This window comes from Peromyscus leucopus, chromosome 3 (genome assembly GCF_004664715.2).
Source record: "Peromyscus leucopus breed LL Stock chromosome 3, UCI_PerLeu_2.1, whole genome shotgun sequence".
In the NCBI taxonomy this organism is placed as follows: Eukaryota; Metazoa; Chordata; class Mammalia; order Rodentia; family Cricetidae; genus Peromyscus; species Peromyscus leucopus.
The window spans coordinates 141,990,960-142,016,606 of record NC_051065.1 but is presented as its reverse complement, the minus strand read 5'-3'; the positions used below and the strand labels follow the sequence as shown (position 1 = coordinate 142,016,606).

Below are 25,647 nucleotides of genomic sequence, written 5' to 3'. Positions count from 1 at the left end.
CCAGCCTGGGCTACCAAGTGAGTTCCAGGAAAGGCGCAAAGCTACACAAAGAAACCCTGTGTCGAAAAACCAAAAAAAAAAAAAAAATTCTAAACCCGTCTTCTTTTTCTATATGTCATGGGGGTGACCACAGTTTAAAGATACTGAAGAGGTTATCCATTTTCAAATGTCAGAAAAGGAGAGATTGCAGCATTCATTCATGAAACAGTTCTGGGATTGATTGAAGGTTTTCCTGACAGAAATAGCCTTTGAAGGACATCTATTACCCACTTGGTCAATCAACCCATGTAAATAGCTATAATGTATACAGTAAAAAAAAAGATGTTTTTAAAACAGAGTTGAAAGGATGGTTTCATAACATTGGATACATGGACCAAAGATTCAGAGCATGCAAAAATAAAATATATCATTTTAGCATGAATGTGTGAACATGTATTAAAAAGTATTATAAAGCTAGGATTTTGCTATGTGGAGCACTTTTAAAAAGGCATTCTACATGTTTTCTGTTTTCTAATACGATGTAACTTAGTTATTTTTTGAGAAATCCATGAATATATATATATATATAAAGTATTCTAATCATATTCCCCCACCACCCTCTCCTCCAACTCCCCCAAACTCCGTATCCTTTTCCTTTTTCTTTTTTTGTATCTCATGAGTCCAATCAATGTTGTCCATAAATGCATGAGTACAGGATCATTCACTGGAGCATAGTCAATTACTGGGGACGTACTTGGGATTAAAAACTGACTGTCCCTCCCCTGGCAGCCATCAACTGTCAGTAGCTCCTCAGGCAGGAGTGATGACTCCTGAACCCTTCTACCATCCTGCTGAGATGTGAGCAGGCTTGTCTTGTGCAGGAAAGCACAGCTGCTGTGAGTTCATGAGTACCGTGGTTCTCTCATGACCTGAAGACACTGTTTGGCCCCACCTCTCCTTGACCTCTGGCTCTAACAATTTTTCTATCCCGTCTTCCATGATGTTTCCTGAACCTTTCTGGGGAGAGTGTTTATTTTGTGGTTGAACACTCCACAGCCACCCATTCTCTACATTCTGACCAGTTTGGAGACTTGTATTAACCATTGCCCACTGCACAAAGAATCTTCTCTGATGAGGTCTGGGAGCTGCACTAATCTATGGGTTTAAAGATCCCTCTTGGAAAGTGGTGTGATGCTATAACACAACATAACTTTGAATACAATTTAGTGAGCGCCTCTGGAAACCACTGTGTTGATTCTTTTATTTTCACATACATAGATACATCTTAAAATTATACAGAGATTTAAAATACAAACAAATACATAAACACTTTATTGCACATAGGAAATACATTTAACAAAGTACGACATGGACTTGGACAGACACAAATACATTATTGACAAGATTGGAATTCCAGGGTCAATCCACATGGTGTAGGTCCTAACAGAGATCTGCCACAACACATATTGCACTTTTTCTTTCAATACTTTGAAATTTGCTTTACATATATTCCTCATATGTTATGCTTTTGTCTCTTTATTGAAAAGCACTATGGAGAAGATTTTTAAAGACAAAGAAATATGTACCACTGAAAATGAACTGTATACACTGAGTAAGTTAAAGAAAAGGTCACCCTTATTCTTTGGGGAAAACCTATTGACAAAATAATGTGGCAAAGTTCGTAAATAGAGGGAGCTACTGCAAAGCTTGGCTTCCTAAGCATTGGTCTACTTAAAAATACTTTTTGAGTTTAAGAAAATCATGAATAGTCAAACTTTCCTGTATCTACAGTCAGCCTTTACTACCATGCAAACTCTTTCCAATAGTGCAAATGCATGAAGGCATTGGCTGTCGCAGTCATTCAGCAATAAATAGTAACTCTAAAGCTAGTCAGTTTATTCATTCCAGATCTAAAATATAAAGTGCATCTATAAGGCTTCATAGTCGTCCTCTCCTTTTTTGTGATTATCAGTTAGTGAGTGACATTTTCAGCTCATGGTCAAGGGAAACCCCAATACAGATCTTCCTGGAGTCTCTCCCTTGTGTCCCAGAGTCCTGTGCAGAAGAGTCCCAGGATAATGTAAAGTGGGTCTGTGAGGTCTTTGTGGAAAATTTGACCATAGAGTAGCATCCAGTCACACGACTTTCCTGTGGATCTATGGCTCAGTCATCTATAGAGCGGTGCTTACTTGTCATCTGGAGGGCTTGCTGCAGACCCAGTGTAAGTTCGCCTCACAGTCCACAGTAGTAATGGCTGTGTTGTTCAGAGACACGCACCTCTCAGACCCTGTCAGGTTGAACCTGTCAAGCCATAAAGAGACTCAGATTTACTTCCAGTCCGCCATTTCCAGCCAGCTACGTGAGAATAAACTTTGTAATGATCTCTGCCTTTTCTATTTGTTCCTTGAGTAGGAAGCACAAACACAAGTCTTTAATGTGTAGAGACAGTCTGTTGTCTAACATGGGAAGGGAATCCTGATGGAGAAAGTAGATAGAGCTAAAGGCTTTATTTTTCTGATTTTAGTGGGTGTCCCAGTACAGGAGCAGTTCATTATCATTTTTTTTAGTTCATAGATCCTTCAAGAAGCACAGTTTTAGTAGAAAATTTGTTAATAAAGAAAAATGGAAAAAAAAAGAAGCAGCACAGTTTTAGGGGGCTTAGGGCATGATAAGATTCATAGCTCATTTCATCAAATACTGCTATTATATTTAAATCATAGGTAGTTCTTTTGTATTCCTTTGTAGCCGAGCTATAAGTATACAACTATGGGATACATACTAAAAATCTCTTTACCAGAAATACAATTTGGTTTTTGTTTTTCAAGAAAGGGTCTCCCTATATAGACCAGGCTGGGCTAGGGCTCGCAGAGATTCACCTGCCTCTGCCTCCTGAGTGTTGAGTCTAAAGGTGTACACCACTGTACCTCATTTAGAAATATAGATTTTAATACTGATATTGTATCAGTTATTATAAAAACGTTAAGAGAGTGAGAAATTCATTCATTCTGAGATTTTAGATGTTAAAGATCAACACTAAATTTATGGAATGCCTCTCAAATCTTTAAATCTAACTTAATGATGGGTAACAACAGTATCTTTATTGCTTGGGGGCGAATTTTCCTTAGGTTCATAGACATTTATAAATAGGCACTAAAATATTGTCCTCTGTCCCTGAACTAGGAAAGGAAGTGAGATAAGCTATTCTTTCCCAACAACTGTTGCATCAGCCATCATCAGAAGTGATCTTGGACTATGTCCAAGCTCATTAAGACTATTTGCTCACATTAGTGTTTGCCAAGACAAAGTTAAGTTATTAAAAGGAGTTTTTGAGTGAATTTTAATAATAAAGGGTGTCTCTAAATAATTCTAAGAGAAGTGATGAGAGTTGTGTGATGAAGAACTGAGCCTCCAGGACCAACAGAGTTTAAAAAAGAAAGGGGAAAAAAAGCAAAAATAAAGTAAGATAAAATAAAAATGAAAGAAAAGTTTTTGGCTTTTTAAACAAGTGTCAGCCTAGAGAGGACACCGAGATTTCTTGCAACTTACCAGTTGTTAAATTCTTTGCCGTTTGCCCATTTCCATGTCTGATTAGCTTCTTTGTTCAGCCCGATCCAGTGTTCCTGTCCACCAGCGTGTCGTTTCAGAAATACCTTAAAACACAATGAAGTTGTGTTACAAACTTAACTGAGCATCGTGGCTAAGCTAATCATTGTCAGCTGTGCTCCTCTTAATTACTGGTCTCTGAAACCAGGCAATCAAACCACACTGAAAAACTATACAGCAGACTTTCATTTTGACCTTTTAGATGGTTCATATGGCCCCCGTGACTAAATTTTCCTGCATGTGAGATTAGGTACCCCGTTTCCACTTAGAAAAGAACACAGCGAAACCATAGATGATCTAAATAAAATAGCAGCATTTGATGAAATCAGTTGCCAATCTTACCAGGTCTTTTTCGGAATCAATAACAGCAACAGTAGCTCCATCTTTAGAGCAAGAGTTTTGGGCCAAGGCCCAACTGTTGGTTGTGGTGGAGAAAAAGTAGCATTTCCTCTGGTATGCAACCCACTCATCCTCGCAGGAAGCAACATGACGGTCAGATGATGCTGGGCTCTTATACAGGCCCGGGCAATTGTACTGGCCCACTGTGCACAGAAAGATAATTTATTTTAGTAACAGAAGAGACCTAACCCTCTCCACAGGTAAACCTAGTCTAGGGGATGCTCTGCTCTTAGTAAAGAAAAAGACCTCAATTATCATCTGTCCAATGCCCAGTGTCCCTCATCACAGGAAGGGGCATGAGTGGAGGACTGTGTTCTCTTGGTCATTATACCAGAAAGTGTCAGGGAAGTGGGGAAATCTCAAAAATAACATTTGGGCTAAAAGGGGAAGTGTATTGTAAGTTCTAAGTGAGAACTTAGATCTAAATGCTCACACACAGGCATCAGAAGGCAGTCTTGGGTGCAGATTGTGAGATAAAAGAATGAAGGACTCATTTCAGGCAGAGGATAAAGTACATGGGGAGGTCTGGGAGGAGGTGGAGGAAGAAAAGTGTGATCACAAGATATTATATGATTTTTTTCCATTAAAAAATACAATAAGATGAATGGTTTGGGGGGTATTTCTTCAAATTCAACATTTCTTATTGGTAAAAGAGAGATGTGTCTTGGCATGCATGGGAGCACAGCATGACCCAGCCAGCTCTGGGAGTCCTGGCAGTCGTAATAATTCAGTTTCTAGTCTGTTGGGTTGAGATAAAAGACAAAAATATTGGCCACTTGTTGATCAATGTATAGGTTAGATACCTGTTTTTCTTGTCAACCATGAATGAAAAGTCCACATTTTTTCTAATTATATGTCTATTCACAAATTTGTGTGTGTGTGTGTGTGTGTGTGTGTGTGTAAACATGCTCTCTTCTATGTAATGTATAAATCAGACACTTCTTATATTTATAAAAATTGTTGCAGCTATCATTCAGGGAGCATGGATTGTATTTTTTGCTGATCATAAAACTGGCCATTTATGGTGTATGAGATGTTTCTAAGTCGATCAGGAGGCCTGATTAACTAGACCAGGGTAAGACCCATTCATTTCAGTTGTATGTGAATGCTTACTGCTAGCAGGCTTTGAGAGAATTCGTGAAGTATGACTCACCATTCAAGGCAACTAGAGCTATAATTAAGGAAGTAATGAAGAACACAGTCAGCACAGCACAAGGGATAGGAACTTGGATGGATCCTTCATGATGCTTCTCAAAACGTATACTGGTGCCATGGTCTGAAAAGGGAGGGAAGTGACTATTAATTCAGGATGTAAGATGGAGCACTTGATATCTCTTAAGAAATACAAAATTAAAAATAGTAATGTGTTGTCCCACTATAATATAACATAAAATGTTAATAGTCAATTTTACCAAATTCCGAGCACATTTGTAAAATGTTTTGCTGTTTAGAAATAAAGCAAAACAGCAAAATGTTGACATAATACACACTCTCTCTCTCTCTCTCTCTATATATATATATATATATATATATATATATATATATATATATATTTAGTGGGTATAATGGGTATATTTCACAGCTATAAAAAATTCAAGCATATCATTATTTTCTTGTTTTAAGTACAATATAAGATGTCTTAAGCACCCAGTTGCTGTAGTAGACATATAAAAGGAGCATTGTGGCTATAGTTCCTTAGTCTCCTTGGAGTTTGCTACTGTTTACAAGAGATGAAATACATGGGATAAATGTGAGCAATGCAATAAAGTGAAATGTTAAATTTATGCATAAATATCTAAAAGTAGAATAAAATAAAAAAATTTAAAAACTTGCTTATGATTTTTTGGTAATGCTAGTACAGATATGCAACAATTGGAAACTTTTATATATTAATGCAAAGAGAGTAATTGAAAAATACTTTGAAAATCATTTTTCTACGATGCTATTTATAAATAGGGACTGCAGAGATGCCTTAATGGTTAAGAGCATATACTGCTCTTGTAGAGGACCTGTATTTGGTTTCCAGCACCCATGTCAGGCAGCTCACAACCACCTATAACTTCAGCTCTAAAGGGTCCAGTGCCCTCTTCGGGCTTCTGAAGACACCTGTACACACATGACTTATACTCACACAGACACAAATAAAAAACAATGTTATGCACATACCACTGTATGATACGGACAGTCTTTTACACAGACACAGACAGACACACACACACACCACCTCCAAGAGAAATAAAACATGTTCTTAAAATGCCTTTAACAAGAATATTCATAGGATTATCACTAATACCAAGTCCTGAAAATAATCAAAATATCTATCAAGACAAGAATGAATAAATTCATTTTGGCATACCCATATAAAATAACTCTTAGCTATTAAAACAAACTCTGATGCATACAATATGATGAATCTAAGAAAATAATGTTAAATGAAAAAAATGTATTTGTTAAAGATTGCATGATATGTATTTCCATATAAGTGACACTTTAGAGTAGCCAAAAAAAGGTGTGGTGTCAGATAAGAGTCAGTGTTTGCATTTGTGCTTGTGGAAATGGGACCTACAAATGTCCTAGGGTGATGAGAATATTCAAATATTGATGGGATTTGTGGCTACCCAACTGTCATGTTATCACACTACTTCTGTGATGTGTTCATTCATTGCATATAAATTATACCACAGTTAGAATGATGATATAAGAATGAACAGTGAAACATTTAATTTTCTAAGAGAGATTAAAATAATAAAAGAAACACAACAGTGTTCTAAACATATATATTGAGCAGAATTTTTTCCTTTTACATTTCTGTATAAAGGTTGAGCAGAGTCACAGTTATCTTTAACTAATAAGAAATGTTTCTAGCCAAGCAGTGGTGGCACATGCCTTTAATCCCAGCATTTAAGCGGTAGAGGCAGGTAGATCTCCAAGAGTTAGAGGCCAGCCTGGACTATAGAGTGAGTTCCAGAACAGCTAGGATTATACAAAGAAACCATGTCTTGAAAAACAAAACAATAACAACAAAACTCCCAAACAAACAAGCAACAACAAGAGAAATGTTTTTATGTCAGAATTTGGATAGGTAGAAATATGTCTGCTCTAACATGTTAAATGACTAGAAAGAGAGAGAAGTCAGTCTTTGACTTCAGATTTTGGATTTCATTCTTTGCAAGATGAACCCTCAAGATTCAAAACAAGAATGCCCTTGTAAATTCCCAAATTCACCAGCATGATTTAAAAAAAAAAAAAAAGTTCACAGAAGCTGCAGTGTGAAATTGTTCCTTGAGTGACCTTGTAACTGACAGTGAAAATCGGTCTCCTCCATTGTAATCCAACATGCAGGAGGCTGGTGTAGGAGGATAGTGAGTTTGCAGCTAGCTTTGTCTGCCAGGTGAGAACCTGTCTCAATTTTTTTCTCATTATAAAAACATTTAACTTTTCAATGTGGGTGACTTTTTATAACTAAAGGAGTATTTCTGAAGACTGTATCTTGGAATTTGTAAATTATTTTTTCTTTTTTGTAAAACATTTCCTTACAGATAAGCTTGGAGAGGAGGCACAGTTTGGCTAGTATCATCAACTCGTGAATTTTCCAGGAGCTCCCTCCACCCCTTCAATGAAAATCTGTTTTCAGATCTTCCAAGAGAAGACTTTATCAATCCTGTCAGGGTCTATTTTCTCCTGCCTCCCTTTTTACACCCATACACTATTATCTTCAGAGGTGGTATTTGGCAGGTTGAGTAATAAGTTCAGAGATGGGTCTAGTTTCACTTTTCAACATATGGTAGTCAACCACACTGTTTGGACTCAATTCATCAACAAATCTGGCTCCAAAGCAAACACATGTACACCCAAAACAACACCTAGATCTCAGCTAGCTCAACCCAACCACCCACCTGGTGGATAGAGTGTGGAGACAAACTCCCACGTGATGCTTTATTTCCATCACTGAGGGTCATTGCTAACCACAGTTCAACCCATCACCTAGGCAACAAAACATCCCCCTAACAGCACACTTCTGAGGCCTGTGCATTAATGGAGAGCTTGAAAACAGATCCACCCATTTACCACTTTTCAATTGCCCGAGAGGAGCCTGCTGATTCCTTTGCTGCTAAGGTTATGGCAAAGAGAGCAAAAGTTAAACATACAAGGATAGATGGGGCTGATCCCAGGTCAGGATGGGATTTTCTGCATTAGGTCCTTCTTTCATTCTGCTATTGGTTATAGTTTCATTATTATCTGTTTTATTTATTTATTTTTTCATTTTAAGTGAGACATACAGGTATGGGTAACTTAGGTATCTAAAAATGAATATTGCATACTACTTAATCTGTACTTGACTTCATGATCTCAAAAAAGGGATGAGTTTTTAAAAGTTATGGAGGCTTTTTTTTTTTTTTTTTTTTTTTTTTTACAATACACCAACATGACAGAGAAACACTCAGAAAATAATTCCCTCCTCACCAACTGTCTTTGCTGTGTTGGGTATATCATATCCTTGTATTAACTGGATAACTCTTGCTTACAAATTACTCTAATTCCCAAGTACTAAGTGCTTGAGGGCTTTTCATTACTCAGACATAAACAGAATGGGGTAATCCTGACAATAGGAAGCATAATGTGTGTAGAACAGATAGAAGAGAGGGAAATGTTCAAAGTGATCATGTTTTGATAAAAATGAAGAAAAATGAATAGTTGTTATAGAATTTGAAGTGAGTCATTGGAGGAGAGAAATAGGATAAGATGGAAGGAGGGAGTCCTAAAGAGAAGGTCATGGTAGAAGATGACATTTTAAAGAAAGGCTGGGTGGGATACATTCTAATAAATCACCATTTGACACTGTGAATGTTCATGTGTGTGTGTGTGTGTGTGTGTGTGTGTGTGTGTGTGTGTGTGTAGTTGTTTTCTCTGAGACTAGAGAGCTGTGTGCTTCCAGCCACTGAATGATTCATATGAGAGCACTGAAGAAGCAAGACACACAAAAAGCAGGCAAATGTGCAAGGAAAAACCAAGAACGTAACTGCTCATGTGGAAAACAGCTCTTCCTAAAGAGGGGTAAGACATCCAGAATTATGCATAGGTGGTTATGGGAAAATGATGGAGTATAACTAGGCTAAGACAGAGAAGTTTCATTTAAGTTTAGTAGTTGAAATGATATAAATTGATTCAAAGGAAAAGTCATTTAAAGATCTTCTGAAATTCATATAGCTCTCTCAAATATAGGTATTCTATCTTCTCCCAGCCAGAAGAGGTATTTACCTATGTCTGTTTTCTCTTTTACTGACTGAAATAAAACCTAACGAAGTCCTCCAAAGATATCTCTCCATTCTGCACTCTATTCCGTACATCAAATGTAGAGATCATACCAGAATGCTAGAAATCACATGACTTACCCTTCTGCCCTCTCTCCAGATGTGATGAGCTGTTTTCTGTTACGGAGCAATCTTCAGAATTCATCTTTTTTCACCCCTCAAGATTCCCTAGTTTCTGTGGTGTATCTCAAGAGGTCTGCAGTGAGCCCTTGCTGAAGCTGCCTTGTTCAGTGTCTTGGTCTCTGAGGCGTTTCAGCCTTTATACCTAATTAGTCTGGCTCCGCCCCTTCCTCCCACCTCCTATCTTGTTCAATTCTGCCAGTTCTCTTTAATTTATGCTCCAGTGGCCCAGACACTTCCCCGTGTGTTGTTGTGGTGAGCTGTGGGTTTTCCCTGTCTGAAATGTGCTTTCTCACAAATGTAGCCTCAGGAGGAAGAGATAAATTGGATTTTCCCAGAATTGAAGACATCTTTCCCCAAATTTTTAGAAAACTCAAATAACTTAGGAAATAGCATAATCTAAGCAAAGAGTTAAAGGTTTGAGATTGCTATATTTGATATGGAAAAACACTGGAAGAGAGGGTGAACTTTTTTATGTGATCTTAAGCATGCATTTCTTTGTACGTATAGCTACTGGCATTTATTGAATATCTATTATGTACCAGGCACTGTTGGTGACCCAAAGGTGTGCTGTTGAGTAGGGATTTTCAAATCTCTATCCTCGTGGCTCTCTCTCCAACTTGGACAGGTTTTATTTAGGAAATTATGAATTTCAAAAGTGTGACATTCACTTCTTTCCCCCCGGGGACTAGTTCTTTCAAGTGTCATTTAGTCAGGAGTTGCTTTAGTGCAGGAAACAGAAAGCTTGTGGTCTGGAACTTCCTCGCCGTGTTCTAAAACTGTTTATCTTCGGTTATCTATTTCATCGTCCCTTGCTCATTTTCTTGTCATCCTCCACTGTCAGACTTCCTTTGTTTCACTGCAGAACATCTCTTTGTATCCCCCCATCCTGTAGGTTATTTATTTCAGGTGTCTGTGGCCTCAGATATTTGAAATGTGATTCCGATACATGTACCTCCCCACCGTACCTATCCCATCCAGGTAAGTTATTAAGCACAACACAAAACAGAGTAAGAAAGTGTCCATTTGGTGACTCAAGTGTGAGAATAAAAAAAGATAAAAGTATCACTTTGGTTAATAACCTTGGTACCCAAAGATCACAGTCACTCCTGGGTCAAAGCTGTCTGGTTTGCAGAATAAAGCCTTAGTGAAGATGCTACATTTAGGTAGATTGGAAGTTACCATGCAGACAACTGAGGCGAGCCAGCAGATGCATTTGTCTGCTTGAGACCCAGACAGGTACATGTTGATCCTAGTGCCACTTTGTTCCCGGTAGCTTTCCTGCACAGAAGCTGGGGTGACATTTATAAGTACGTTGTATCATCTTGGTGAGTCATTCAGCTCACCAGTTCTTCCTACCAAAGGTGCCCTAAAATCCAAAGGCCTCCCCACAGCCAAGAGGACTCCGGCCACCTCCTCTACCACTCTCCCGCTCCAACAGAAACCTTCTTTCCAAGAGTGCCCAGCAGCACGCCACTGCAGGGGCTTTAGGTCTTTGGGTTGTTTCTGAGTGGTTCTTTCTCCATGAGCGTACTTGCCATGCTTTCCAGTAACTAATTAGTTAAGTCAGTGCCAAGTGAAATGTAGAAGGGTCTAGATACAATGAGGAAGAACTCCCATTAACACCAAGAACAGTGCTCTTCTAACTCACACCTGTTGAATGGGATGAGGTCTTAATAGAGTTCAGGTACTGAAAAAACAAAAAACAAAAAACGAATCATCACAGTGAGAATCATCACAGCCAACTTCTCTTATAAGCTGGTCCTTAACTAAGTTCTTTAAAGGCAAGATGCAGCTCACTAGAGTATTTTTAAAAAGCATTTCTTTACCTTTAGTTAAACTTTAAGAGATTTTTATTTTATTATACATTTATGTGTGTGTGTGAGTCATGTATGCACCTGTTGGTTCCCACAGAGACCAGAAGGTTCCCTGGAGCTGGAGTCACAGGCAGTGTGAGCTTCCTGAGACAGTTCTGAGAACTGAACTCTGGTCCTCTGCAAGAGCAGCAAGTAGTTTGTACTGCTGAGCCATCACTACTGAGACACCTCTCTAGCCCCACACTTACTTTATTTATTTATTTATTTATTTATTTATTTATTTATTTATTTATTTATTTATTTATTCATTCATTTATTCATTTATTTGTGTGTGTGTGTGTGTGTGTGTGTGTGTGTGTGTGTGTGTGTGTGTGTGGTCATAGTGCACTTGTGGAGGTCAGAGGACAACTTGCAGGAGTCACGTCGCATTGGTTCTTTCCCTGCCACGTAGTTTCAGGGGATCAGACTTGGCTCATTAGACTTAGTGGCAAGCGCCTCTATCTACTGAGTCATTTCAGCAGCCCCTCACTTGAGTTTTGTTGCAGACACCAACAGCAATCAAGAAGTTTGCAGTTTCACTGATATGACTGGCATGTGATGTCTGTAATTATCTATGCTCGGTGATAAATGGTGCAGATTCCAATTACACCGTGCAGCAATGTACTTATTTTTCCTTTTTTATTGAACATTTTTATCACATGTATTGATTTATTGGAGGAGAGTGGGGCATGTGCCATGGCATGTGTCCTGAGATCAGAGGATAATTTGTGAGAGCTGATTCTCTCCTTCTACCATATGTGGGTCCCGGGTATAGAATTTGGGTCCTAGGGCCTGGCAACAAGCACCTTGACCTGACAAGCCATCTAGCTGGTGTGTGTTATTGGAAATTCACATGATCAATTCATGATTTAAAAATCTCTATATTTTCCATCCTCCAAACCATCTGAAGACACAGTGCATCCTGCACTTAAGACTCCTGTCTCTTCTAGCTACACCTCCTCTCCTCCTCTTCCTCCCCCCAACACACACCCTGCCTCAGGAATCTATATGGTCTAGAAGGAAAAATTTACAGCTGTGGGCTCCTCCTCAGAATATTTGATGGTACCAGATCTCTGAATCAAGGTAGTAGAACAAAGTTAAAGCACAAGGTTTCTGTGTGGAGCTCCCTGAACCATTAGAACAGGACAATAAAAAAAAAAAAATGTGGCCATTTCTTGATTTAAAATGTTGGAGTCTTAGCCAGATGTGGTATCTAATGATCTAGCACATAGGACACTGAAGGAAGAGGATTGTCACAGTTTCAGGCCAGCCTGGGTTGCATACTGTGGTCCAACTGCCTTTGAGCCCACCTATGTTCCTGTAAGTAAGCCCTTACCCATGTGCCCATAAGTAACTTCCAATAAACACATTGGTTCATCAAATTGAACATGGATAGAGTAATTTCTTTAACATGCTGTTGGTGCCCTGTCTGGAGTGAATAGATGTTGCTTATGTGGCTCCAGGAAAAGTCACAGAACATGGTCTTGTTCCCAATTATCTCTCATCTTTTTTGAGTTGATTTGCTGTGTCCTATTGTTAATCTCAGCTGGGCCACACTTGGCCACTGGACTTACTGGATATTTTGGATAGGAGTGGGTTTTTTGTTTGTTTGTTTTTGTCCATCTGACATAAGATAGGGTCAGCTGAAAAGAAGGAACCTCAGAGAAAATGCCTCCATCAGACTGGCATATAGGCAAGCCTGTGGGTACTTTCTTGATTAATTATTGATGTGGGGCCTTTAATCCCAACACTCGGGAGGCAGAGCCAGGCAGATCTCTGTGAGTTCAAGGCCAGCCTGGTCTACAGAGTGAGATCCAGGACAGGCACCAAAACTACATAGAGAAACCCTGTCTCAATAAACCAAATAATAATAATAATAATAATAACAATAATAATAATAATAGATGTGGATGGCTGAGCCCACTATGGGCAGTGCACACTCCTGGGCAGGTGATCCTGGGTTATATAAGAAGGCAGGCTGAACACATCATGAGGAATAAGGCAGAAGCAGCACTCCTCCATGGTCTCTGCATCAGTTCCTGCTCTTTGTTTCTTGACTTGAGTTCATGCCCTGACTTCTCTTCATGGTGGACAGTGATTGGGAAGAGTAAGCCAAAGAAAGTTGGTCTTTCCCAACTGAGTTTTGGTTGGTTAGTTCTATCATAGCAAAAGAAAACAAACTAAGACATTCTTGCATCTTGCCCCTCGGTTGACAGCCAAAAAGAATGTTTCCACTGATGGTAGCAGCTGTAATTGCTGCTTTAATATTTCTTCAGACTCCCTTAGACTGGCTACAGATTTTACATTCAAACCTATGTTCTTGTCCCTGAAGTCTGAACATAGGATTCATGTTGTTTCTCTCTTGGCAATGGGCCTTTCATGCTATGTCTTTAAAGTCTGCTTTACTCTTGTTTGACAATCTTTTGGGGAAGAGATTATTCCTTGGTCATCCAGAGTCTTAGAAGTAGTCCCAGGGTGCAGCAACTGTAGTCACCTGCCCATGGCAGGGTCCTTCCAGGGAAAAGAAGTGAGGCAAGGGTACCGCAGAGCCTGGCATGATCCAGATCTGTGGGCGCCATGGGCCCTGGCCCCCGACTGTGAGTGGCTGCCGCCTTGCTTGCTGACCTTTACCAGATGTCCTCCCTATCAGATTCCCTGCCGGTCTCCTTCTCACCTAAGGATCACCGGAGAGCTTACCGGAGGTTCTTTGTTCCTACATCCTGTATTTGGTGTAAACAACTTAGATGCATCCTGTATTTGGTGTAAACAACTTAAATGCAAGAATGTAGAACATTGGGTCTAGAATGTAGACCATTGGTAGCGAACTTCTGCCCTCTGGGGATCCTCCATTTGTGTTGTAAGCCTGTATTTAAGGTTTCTTCCCTCTTTCAATAAACGGCATTCGGCATTCAGTCGTGGTGAGTGACTCGCTGTCTCTTGTCTCTATTTTTAATCCGCAGCCCTTCACTCGGACATGGTGAACGGGTATCGGTAATGCGGGCATTACCGCTACACAGATCAAGACGTGTCATGGTACAGCAATGCCTCAGTGACTCACTAGGTCCTTCCATGTCATTTGCTGCCTAGGTTCTGTAAGCTCCCTAAGGATGGGAAAGGTCCATCCAAACTTTCCCTTAAAATGTAACTACTGTTCAGGTATTAACTGCCCCAAAGCTCTTGTCTTCTATCATGTGGAACATGGAAATACTGTGCACCTCTACATGCCTTCATCTTCCTTTACAGCATTCTTAATATTTCATGTGACATCATTGTTTATCATCAGTTTTCCTTCTGAGATAGTTACCTGTTTGAGGGCAGGAACCTTGTGTGGCTTGCCCCTCCCTGTTTCTAATGTCTGCCATAGTAACTGGAACTTAGTGGGTTTTCAATGCATTCTTGCAGAATGAGTGAATGAATGGATGATTGCAAGTTCATAAAAAATAAGCAGAAAACTCTAAAATCTCCAAAGTGTGAGTGGTTGCTACTCAGGGAAGTTTGTAAGCCTGTGTAAGTAAGAACTACATGGATTTTGACTTCTGACAGACAGTGGGGGTAAGGTAACCCATGAATGATGCTGATGAATGCTGAGGGTGAAGTTAAGGTTCATAACTAGAGTAAAACCAAAACCAATTGATAATGACTTTTCTTTATATATACTGTTACTTACTTCACACAGTTTGATTAGTAAAAATTTATGAGATAATACTGCTATTAAAGATTTTATCATTATTTAAATTCTTCCTAGTCTTTGGGGTAAAAAGAGAGAGAAGAATATATATATATATATTCTGATTATATACACTCTGATATATATGATTGTGTATGTTTTATATGTGCATTCTGATTACTTTAGCCTTTTGCCTTTTTCTCATGCAAAGGAGGACTTTCAAAGAACTAATTAACACAAACTTTATATTCCAGTGTTCACATTTACTAGTATGTACCCTGTTCTGGCTAGTTTTATATCAATACAAGGTAGAGTCATCTGGGAAGGGAAAACTTCAATTGATAAATTGCCACCACCAGACTGACCCATGAGCAAGTCTGTGGGTTATTTTCTTGATAATTGATGTGGAAGAAACCAGCACACTGTGGGCAGTGCCATCCCTGAGCTGGTGGTCCTGGATGGTGTAAGAAAGCAGTCTGATGAAGCCATGGGGAGCAAGCCAGTACACAACATTATTCCACGGTCTCCGTTTCAGTTCCAGCCTTAAATTCCTGCCCTGACTTCCCTCCGTGATGCTCTGTGACCTGGGAGTTTAAAGATGGAATATATTGTTTCCTCCCCAGGTTATGTTTGATCATGATGCTTATCACAGCAATAGTAACCCTCAGTAAGACTTACCTTTCCCCCTCTGGTGAGTCTCATATGTGCTAGTTACTTCGCTTTGTCAAAATACATGACTGAAACAGTGTAAGGAAGGGTTTATGTTGGCTCATAGTTAGAGAAAATATATAGGCCATCTTGTTAGGAAGGGAATGACAGCAGAAGGATGAGGTGTCTGGTCACATCACAGAGAAAGAGAGAAAGAGAGAAAGGGAGAGAGAGACAGAGAGACAGAGAGAGAGAGATTGGTGCTCAGTCTACTTGGCCACTTAACTTCCTTTTTATTCACTCTGTGATCCCAACCCATGGAAGGTAGCCACCATTTAGGGCAGATCTTCTCTTATATTTTTGGTTGTAAGCCTAACCCTTAATGGCTGAGCAATCTCTCCAATCCACAGGGTGAGTCTTCTCATTGAGTTGAAGCTCTCTGGAAATGCCTTCACAGACATACCCAGAGGTCTGTTTCTTAGGTAACTAAGTCGAGTCAGGCTGTCAATGAAGATCAACCATCACACCATGTAAATGTGAAATCTGTTTCCCCTAACTAGGTACTATTTACCTTTGAAATCTGAATACTCCTTGATAGCTTGCCAGGTAAACAAAGTAAATAAATAAATTTTCCAAAGAGAGAATCTTCATTCATGTCTCACTTCCCCACAGACTCCACGCAGGTCAAATGTGTTGACTTTCATTCTGTTCCTTAAGGAAGTTAAACTTGTTTTCACTGTAGAGGGAGTGTTCTTGTTTTTGTTCTTTATGTTCTCAGTTGTTTTTTTCATGGCTCAGACTTCTTGTTTATATTTTATACCACACATTACCTCCAAAGCAAGACTTTCCCTAACCACCATGTAAAAAGTCTCCTGTTAACCTCTACCAGAGACTTCTCTGTTTCACTTAGTGCTTTACGCTAATATCTGAAGCTTTCTAGTTCTTCTACTTATGTAAGCCTTTAAAGTCATCATTGTCTGTCTCTCACCTCTAGACAGTAAGGTGTTTATGGCCAGGGACACATCTTTCCTGTTTATCAGCGATCTTTGATACCTCAATAGAGCCTAGAATACTGAAGGAACTCACCAGGAGCTGCTGAATGACACATGAAAGAATACAAGTCTTAATTCAAGACTTTGTTAACAGTGTACATCTGGGAAGTCTACATGACTCCACTCATCTTTGGCTTTGTTACCTGTAAATCAAAACTATTTCCAGCAGTTTCTAAGAGTTGCATGAAGAACAAACATGAACTTGAAAGTTAATATTCTATGGATGTTAGATATTTGTTGCTATATTATGGAATGGGTGTCTGGTATATGAAGGCTTTTAATTTCAGGAGAGGCACTAGGAGATGATAACTGAAAATTCTCAGCATCATTGCTGATGTGATGCAACATGTCTGCTGTGTGTCAGGAACTTGGGCAGACAGAGGAAGCTGCTGCATCCTTGTCAGCACCTCTAAGAGAGTTCTTCGTGCTAAGAGTCTCACTCAAGTGCTCTAGGTTTCTCGCTTCATTAACCACAACCAACTGCACTGATCTTCAACATACACACTTATTTATACATTCACATATATTTGTTATGTACAATATGGTTTATATACATTTCACAAATATGCCATTAGTCACAAATGATACCTGGAATTGTATATAATATGATAAATAACCTTAAACAATCATTATGACATCGATGTGTTCTCAAAATCTGAATATTCCAGGATAGTCTGGCAGGCAAGCCTTATTTTAAAAAGATTTGGTTTTCCAAGTAGGTTCTCATTTTCCCCTCATATTCTGCACAGGTCAACTGTACTGACTCTCCCTTTGTGCTTAAGGAAGTTAAATTTCTGTTCCCTGTAAAGGGCATGTTGCTACTTGCTTCCTTATGTTCAAAGATTGGTTTTCATGGCTAATTCGTCTTGTTTAAATTTAACACCACACAGCATCTTTGCAAAAAAGTCTCTCTCCTTAATCAAACACTTGCCTTTTTTTTATGAAGTCATTTATCCGTACTTGGCTTTTAAAGGAAAGACAAAATATTTTATTGAAGTCAATACTCATGTGAGTGGGAGAATGAAGTCACTACCAATAAAAAAATCACTAAGAATGTATCAGTGGGCCTCCTGCCTATCACTGGCCCTCATGTTCTTCACAATCTTCAAAAGCCTCAACTTTGTGGCAAAATTTGTTATCAACCATTTTCTCCTTCTTCTCCTGTCCCTCTCCTCATCCTCACTCTCTTCTCTCCTTTCCTTAGTTTTAAGAGGGTAGGCATCTTTGGTTCGTGCAAGGGAGGGAACCATGTGTAGAGGTTGACCAGCTCTTGTTTGGCTCATGTCTGCTGTCCTTCTGTAATTAGTAAAGACCACCATTGCACTTCCAAAAGGTTCCTGCTAGCTGCTATGAGTTTTATGGTAGCTCTACTAAAATTGATTTGTTAAACAAAAGGAACACAATAGATAGGGTCAGGATAACGTGTCAGAGAGATCTGGGAGCTAGGGCTTCGGTTACGTCCTTTGCATTCAGAACAAACTTTCTGAGCAATCAGTCCCAAAGGGTTTAAGTCTCTTTCAGTCTCTTTGTAAAACACGACATACATGACAGTGAAGTCATAGCCACCTTCCCATTTTTGTTCTACTTTGGATTTTTTTTAGACAGAGTCTCTCTCACATTATGTAGCTCTGGCTGACCTAGAACCCCTTATTAGCCCAGGCCGGTCACACCACAAAGTGTTAGGACTATATTTGCCACCATGCCTGACCTTTCCATTTCTTTAGGAATATTGTATGAGTCTCATTACATAAATAATATATAAAAATAAAGCGATATCCTTATGTTCATGATCATTTCTGTTGTGATAAGCACTTCATAATTGAGAAACCTGAGGCTTAGAGACACTGAGGCTTGGGCAAGAGTTGGGAGAGGTCATTCAGACACTAAGACCCGGTGCAGATCCCCCTCATGTGTGACCTTATATGAAGAATCCGGAGGGAGGTTTCGGAAAGGAAATGATGTAATGTGAGGCAGATGCAAAGTGGAGCAGGAAGGCAGCGTGTACAGTCCTTATCACGGCAGCTGCCTTAGTGGTACATATTCAAAGAAACCACAAACTTCCGACCTGAGACAGTTTCCGGTGACAAGCTGCTCATCATAGTTTAAAATAATTTTTTTTTTCTTTCACTGGGTGAATTAGGTATCGGAATGTCTTTAATCTTCTCATAGACCAGATTTTCAGTTTGTAATGTTGCATTAAATTAGTTCAAATTATGTAAATCAGTATCACTTGTTTTCACACCACAGGTGTGTTTGAAATGATTACCACACAGAGCCAGTAAAGGTGGCCATGAGTGAGTAAGTGGGGGATTTCCAGTTCTCAGCAATTTCCAGTCTTCTCTCCTCTGAGTTCATCAAGCTTTCTTTCTTTCCTCTTCTTCAGAACATTTCCCCAGACACAAAAACAAATTGGAAAGTATGAGTTGATGTATTTCTTCTTGATTTGTAGTGGTGAAATATAAAGCTCGTGTGCACATAAACATGGATTCTGAACACTTTGACTACTTTTGAAATTGAGTTGTACAGGAGAACTACGTCATAAAAAAGACATGGTGTTTAGCTATGCCGAGATCATTCCAAAATTTTATTTCAGGCACCTCACACACACAGAGCATGTTTAAGGATGACCCTCAAAAAAAAAATGGTGTGGAGATGGCAAACACAACACAGAAGTCCCAGACAGGTCAGAGCCAGGCTACTAAGTGACTGAGATGTGTCCCTTTGCATTTACCTCTTACTTAACAGGTGTGCAGTGAATTGAACAGCATGCTTGTCTTATATAGTGAGAGAAAACACGAAAGAAAGATAGTCAGCACTTGGACCTTCCCTGGGTTCCTATTCATTGGAATATTTCTCAGGTATGAGATGGGTATTCAAGGTTAAAGGAGATACAAAGAATCACAATAATGTACTATGAATAACTTTAAGCTACTGTACCCAACAATGTAAGTGAAAGGCATACTCCCAACCCCATTCTATCCAACTTTATCCATTGACACAGGAGGAATAAAAACAATTTGTTTTCTATAACTATTAAGGACATGTAACTTATAATTAAACATACCCTACTTAGAAAATAATCTCTTTTTTAATGTATTTTAATTATTTATATGTATGGGTGTTTTGTCTGCACACCAGTAGAGGGCATCAGATTCCATGGAACTACAGTATAGTCACCTGTGAGCAGCCATATGGGTGCTGGGAATTGATCTCAGGGCCTTTGGGAGAGGAATCAATGCTCTTAATCACTAAGCCCTCTCTCCAGCCTCAATAATTTCTTTCTTTTTTAAAAGGAAAAACAAAATAAAAATTTTCAGAGCCAGATGCTTTTCTATAGCTAGCTATTAATAATGAAATTTTAATAGTGAAATTGAAAATTGCAATTTATCAAAAATAGTAAATAAAACATTAGAAGATGAAAACCATGAATCAGAAATTGATCAGCCTATTTTACTAATAAAACAAGCTTAAATTCATCAACATTTATAAACAACTTGTAAACTAGGTCCATTGAAAAAGGAAATGTTTGTTTTCATTCAAAAGCCAGTCACCAAAACTTGCCTTATTAGGAAATTAAAGGGAAAATTATTTCAGAAGATGGAAGTTAAAATATTTGGTAACTGACCATTTATAATGAAATCCATAATTCATTAAGGATAAAATTGCCTTGAAGTGTAGGCTCTATACAGTAGGAATCATCTATAAACTATGTCGTGATTAGTGAACAACTGAGGACATTTTCTTGTGAAATCAGGAACAAGATAAGAGGTCACTATTTCAACTCTCTCTCTCTCTCTCTCTCTCTCTCTCTCTCTCTCTCTCTCTCACACACACACACACACACACACACACACACACACACACACACACACACAAACACATTTTTAGATAGGTTATCACTTTGTAGGTGAGTCTGGCCTTGAACTCATGAACTCAAACTCTCTCAGTGCTGGGATGACAGGGGAGCACTGCCATTTTGAATTCAGTACCTACCTCACTGTAAAATTAAGTGTATTCTGATGTAACAATTCAGTGATGCTAAAGAAAGAAAAAACAACACATTATGATTAGAGAGAAGACTTGAATTGTTAGTAATTTTTTTTTTGAGACAGAGTATCATTGAAGTTATGGAAGATTTCTTTGAATTTCTTCCCTTTGGGGTTTAATGATGAGGTCTTAGATTTATTTGGAGTTCATTTTTGCACAGGATGAGAAGTAAAGATATAGTTTTATTCCTATGTATGATATCTAGTTTCCTCTCTAGCATTTGTTGAAGATGTCACATTTCCAGTTGTATTTTTTTTAATTTTGTCAAGAATTGAGAGGCTACAGTCACATTGACTTATACAAAGGTGCTTTTTTCTCTGTCATTGATCAACATTTCTGTTTCTGTGCCAGTACCATGCTGATTTTATGACAGTTGCTCTAAAATATGGTTTAAAGTCAGGAATGATGGCACTTCTAGGAGTGTTGTTTTTCCACAGGATTGTTTTGGCTATCTGTTTTGTTGTTGTTGTTGTTGTTTGTTTGTTTGTTTGTTTTTAGCTTCCCTCTGGATTTTAAGGTGTCTTTTTTGTCCTTTGAGTCTTTCCTTTATTTTTTTAATTTTATTTTATAATTTAATTTAATTTTACATATCAGCCACGAATTCCCTTGTTCTCCCCTTTCCCACCTTCCCCCCAGCCCACCCCCCATTCCCATCTCCTCCAGAGCAAAGACTCCGCTGAGGATTGAGTTCAACTAGGTAGATTCAGTCCAGGCAGGTCCAGTCCCCTCCTCCCAGGCTGAGCCAAGTGTTTCTGTATAAGCCCCAGGTTCCAAACAGCCAGCACATGCACTGAGGACAGGTCCCAGTCCCACTGCCTGGATGACTCCCAAACAGATCAAGCTAATCAACTGATAAATAAAATGTGGTACATATACATAATGGAATACTACTCAGCAGAGAAAAACAGTGACATCATGAGGTTTACAGGCAAATGGATGGATCTAGAAAAAAAATCATCCTGAGTGGGGTAACCCTGACTCAGAAAGACAAACATGGTATGTACTCACTCATAGGATACTAGATGTAAAACAAAGATGACTACACTGCTACTCACAATTCCAGGGAGGCTACCTAGAAAACAGGACCCTAAGAAAGACACAGGGATCACCCAATGACAGAGAAATGGATGAGATCTACATGAACAACCTGGACGTGAGTGGGAGCAATGAAGGGCGAGGGTCAAGGGAAAGAGAGCAGGAGATCCCAGCTGGATCAAAAACAGAGAGGGAGAAAAAGGAATAAGAGACCATGATAAATGAAGACCACATGAGAATAGGAAGAAGCAAAGTGCTAGAGAGGTCCCCAGAAATCCACAAAGATACCTCCACAATAGACAATGGCAATGGTCGAGAGACAGCCTGAACTGACCTACTCTTGTGACAGGATGGCCAAACACCCTAATTGTCGTGCTAGAAATACCATCCAATGACTGAGGGAACCGGATGCAGAGATCCATGGCCAGGCCTCAGGTGGAGCTCCAGGAGTCCAATTGGCGAGAAAGAGGAGGGTTTGTATGAGCGAGAATTGTTGAGACCAAGGTTGGAAAAAGCACAGGGACAAATAGCCAAACAAATGGAAACACATGAACTATGAACCAATAGCTGAGGAGCCTCCATCTGGGTTAGGCCCTCTGGATAAGTGAGACAGTTGATTAGCTTTTTTTTCTATTTAAGTGATGAGTGGCACCAGAATTTTGACTAAGATTGCACTGAGTCTATATGTTGCTTTTGGTAGGATGTTTTCACCCTATAAATTCTTCAATTCATGAGCATGGGAGGTCTTTCCATCTTTAGTGTATTCTTCAAATTTTTTTCTTAGGTGTTTTAAAGGTTTTATTGCAGAGGCCTCTCACTCTTGGATAGGTTTCTTTCAATGTATTTTTTTGAGGCTATTGTGATTAAGATATTTTCATAATTTTTTTCTAAATATGTTTGTCATTGGTATAGAGGGAGGCTACTGGTTTTTGTATGTTAATTTCTGTATCCTGCCATATTGCTGAAATTGTTCATCGGTTTTTGGGTGGGATCTTTTGAGTCTCTGCATCATAGAATCACGTGTCTGCCAAGGAGATACTCTCACTTCTTTCTAATTGTAGCCCCCATATTTGCCTCTCTCATCTCAGGCTCAAGCTAAGACTTCACTGACTACGTTGAGTAAGAGGGCAGAAAATGGATATTCTAAACTTCTTGATTTTAGTGGTGATAGTTTGATGTTGGCCGTGGGTTTGCCATATATAGTCTTTATAATGCTAGGTATCCCTCCTGCCCCATCTCTAGTCTGTGTATGGTTTTTATGAAGAAATGTTGGATTTTTGTCAAATGCCTTTTCTGCATTTATAAAGATGATCATGTGATTCCATGAGGCTACTTATGTGATGAATTACATTCATTGGTTTATATGTTTTGAATGATCTTTGAATGATCTAGGATGGGACTGCCAGGGAAAAGGTAGAAAGTACTCTGCAAGATGCAGACACAGGTAAAGGCTTTCTAAATATATCCTGGAACAACAGTTGACACATGGCGTCTTATGAAATTAAAAGCTTTTGTTTCACAAGGGAAACTATAAATAAAGTGAAGTGACAGCCTACAGAACAGGAGAAAATCAGGCAGAGGATTAATATCCAGAATCCACAAAAAACTACAAAGACCTAAGCAATGTGAAAACAAAGAACCCAATTAAAACATAGGCTGTGGACCTCAACAGATATATTCACTTTCAAAATAAATTTAAATGGCTAAAAAAAAATTTAAGAATATTCAACATCATTAGCTGTCAACAAAATGCAAATTGTAACACTTTGAGATTCCACTCAGCCCAATCAGAATGGTTAAGATCAAGAAAACAAAAGACATTTGAGTTTTCTCTTTTGAGAATTCTCTTTCTAGATCTTGTAGTATCATTTGTTTTCTTAATGTTCAGTTTTTTTTAAGTTTGTTATATATTTTGGATATTATTCCTCTATCAGATATGTAGTTGGCAATTTTTTTTCCCCATTCTGTAGCCTGCCACTTTGGCTGAATGATGGTGTCCTGTGACATACAGAAGCTTTTCAATTTCATGAGTTCCCATTTATTAATTGTTGTTCTTAGTGCTTGTGCTGTTAGTGTTCTGTTCAGAAAATCTTTTCCTGTGCCAATGAGTTCAAGACTGCTCTCCACTTTCTCTTCTGTCAAATTCAATGTATCTAGCTTTATGTTGAGGTCTTTGATCCTTTGAAGTTGAGTTTCATGTAGGGTGATAAGTATGGAAATATTTGCATTCTTCTATGTGAAGCCATCCAATTTAACCAGCATCATTTGTTGAAGATACTGTGTTGGTTTTACAGGGTGTATTTCTGGCTTTTTTTTTTTAATCAAAATTCAGGTGTCCATAGAACTTATGTCTGGGTCTTCCATTTGATTCCATTGAACAATGTGTCTGTTTTTGAGCCAATAGCATGCTATTTTTGTTACTATAGCTTTGTAGTATAATTTGAGATTAGAGATGGTGATACCTCCAGCAGTTCTTTTATACTTCAGGAGTATTTTAGCTCTCCCTGGGGTTTTTATGTTTCCATGTGAAGCTGAAAGCTGTCCTTTAAGTTCTTTGAAGAATTCTCTTGGAATTTTGATGGAGAGTACATTGAATCTGTAGATTGCTTTTAGTAAGATCGTCATTTTTACTATATTAAATCCTACCAATCAAAATACTAACATTCTGCTAAATAAATAAATAAATAAAATGACTCCTTATGACATTTTTCTTTACTCATAGATCCATGCCTTCCTCAGACATTATTAAAGAAGCTTCCTTCTGCAGCAAATGGGAACAAATACAGAGACCCACTCTCTGACAATATACTGAGAGTGAGAGATTTTCGAACACTCGTTCCTAAAAGGTATGAACTCCATGAAATAACTTCCCTCCGGACTTAGGGAACTCTGCTGAAGAAGAGGCAGAAAAAATGTAAAAGGGATGAAGGACACCAAGGAATCAAGGTCTTCTAGACACTGCAGGGCTGGTATACATATGAACTCATAGAGACTGTGGTAACATGTACAGGGCCTGCATGGGTCTGTATTGGATGGTGTCCTAGAGCTGAAAGGAGAGGTGGACCCATGCACCCATCTCTAAACCAGAAGTTATCTCTTATTGATAGCCATTTGCAAATGAAAAATTAGTTTTCTCCAAGGGAAGCTCACCCGGGAAACAAATCACACTTAAGGTTAGTCACTATGCCCAGCAGTAGATGGCTAACACAAAATTGACTCAATGACATCATTGGAGGTTCTTTGCTTCATAATATTGTCAGGGTGTTCCCCCCACCATCTTTAAGGTCCTTTGTGTATATACAGCTAAATGTCCATCAGCTGGTGAGTAGTGAATGAAAACTTGATTCATATACACAACAGAGTTCTATTCAGCTGTAAGGAAAAATTAAATTATGAGGTTTGCAGGTATATAGCTAGACCTGGAAAATGTATGTTGAGTGAGATAACTCAGGCCCAGAAAGATGAATACCAAATGTTCCCTCTTATATGCAGATATTAGCCTTGAAACTACAGATTAGAGTGTTTAAGATACAGTAAGTGCAATCCATACTGGATTGGAGCTTACCACCTTAATGCACTTATATAACTTGAACATCTGTAAAGAACCTCTTCCTTATTATATTTCTTCCTTCTTTTTTAAATTAATTTGTTTGGTTTGATTTGACTTTAGTTTTGAGACTTAGTCTTTTCGGGGAGTAGTTGGCAAAAGGGATTAGTGTAGCTGACAATTTTATGGCACAATTTATCATGGCAGAGAAGTCATGCAGGAATATATTGCAACTAGTCACATCTACAGTCAAAAGCAGAGAGAGAGAGAGAGACAGAGACAGAGACAGAGAATCGCTTTCAGGTTGGATGATTCCATATTAAATAACCCAGTCAAAAAAAAATCCTCCACAGACTTGCCCACAGGCTAATCTGACCTAAAC

The 25,647-nt window shown here is 38.8% G+C and overlaps 1 protein-coding gene across 1 annotated transcript; it reads right to left on the bottom strand.

Annotated features, from left to right (window-relative positions):
- Positions 1-1,281: 1,281 nt before the first annotated feature.
- LOC114701399 (early activation antigen CD69-like) lies at positions 1,282-9,544 on the bottom strand. Its single transcript, XM_028881486.2, has 5 exons — positions 9,375-9,544; positions 5,135-5,257; positions 3,925-4,124; positions 3,526-3,629; positions 1,282-2,280 (listed from the first exon to the last, which is right to left on the bottom strand). The coding sequence occupies exons 1-5, from the start codon at positions 9,436-9,438 to the stop codon at positions 2,172-2,174; spliced, it is 600 nt and encodes a 199-aa protein (XP_028737319.1). The 5' UTR covers positions 9,439-9,544; the 3' UTR covers positions 1,282-2,171.
- Positions 9,545-25,647: the final 16,103 nt, after the last annotated feature.

Bases quoted from the DNA above. Each gene is read 5' to 3' on its own strand.
- LOC114701399 (XM_028881486.2), bottom strand. From the start codon at position 9,438: ATGAATTCTGAAGATTGCTCCGTAACAGAAAACAGCTCATCACATCTG. The intron at 5,258-9,374 runs GTAAGTCATGTG...CTCCCTTTTCAG, and splicing joins TCTGGAGAGAGGGCAGAAGG to ACCATGGCACCAGTATACGT. The intron at 4,125-5,134 runs GTGAGTCATACT...TTCTGTGCACAG, and splicing joins AGCTCTAGTTGCCTTGAATG to TGGGCCAGTACAATTGCCCG.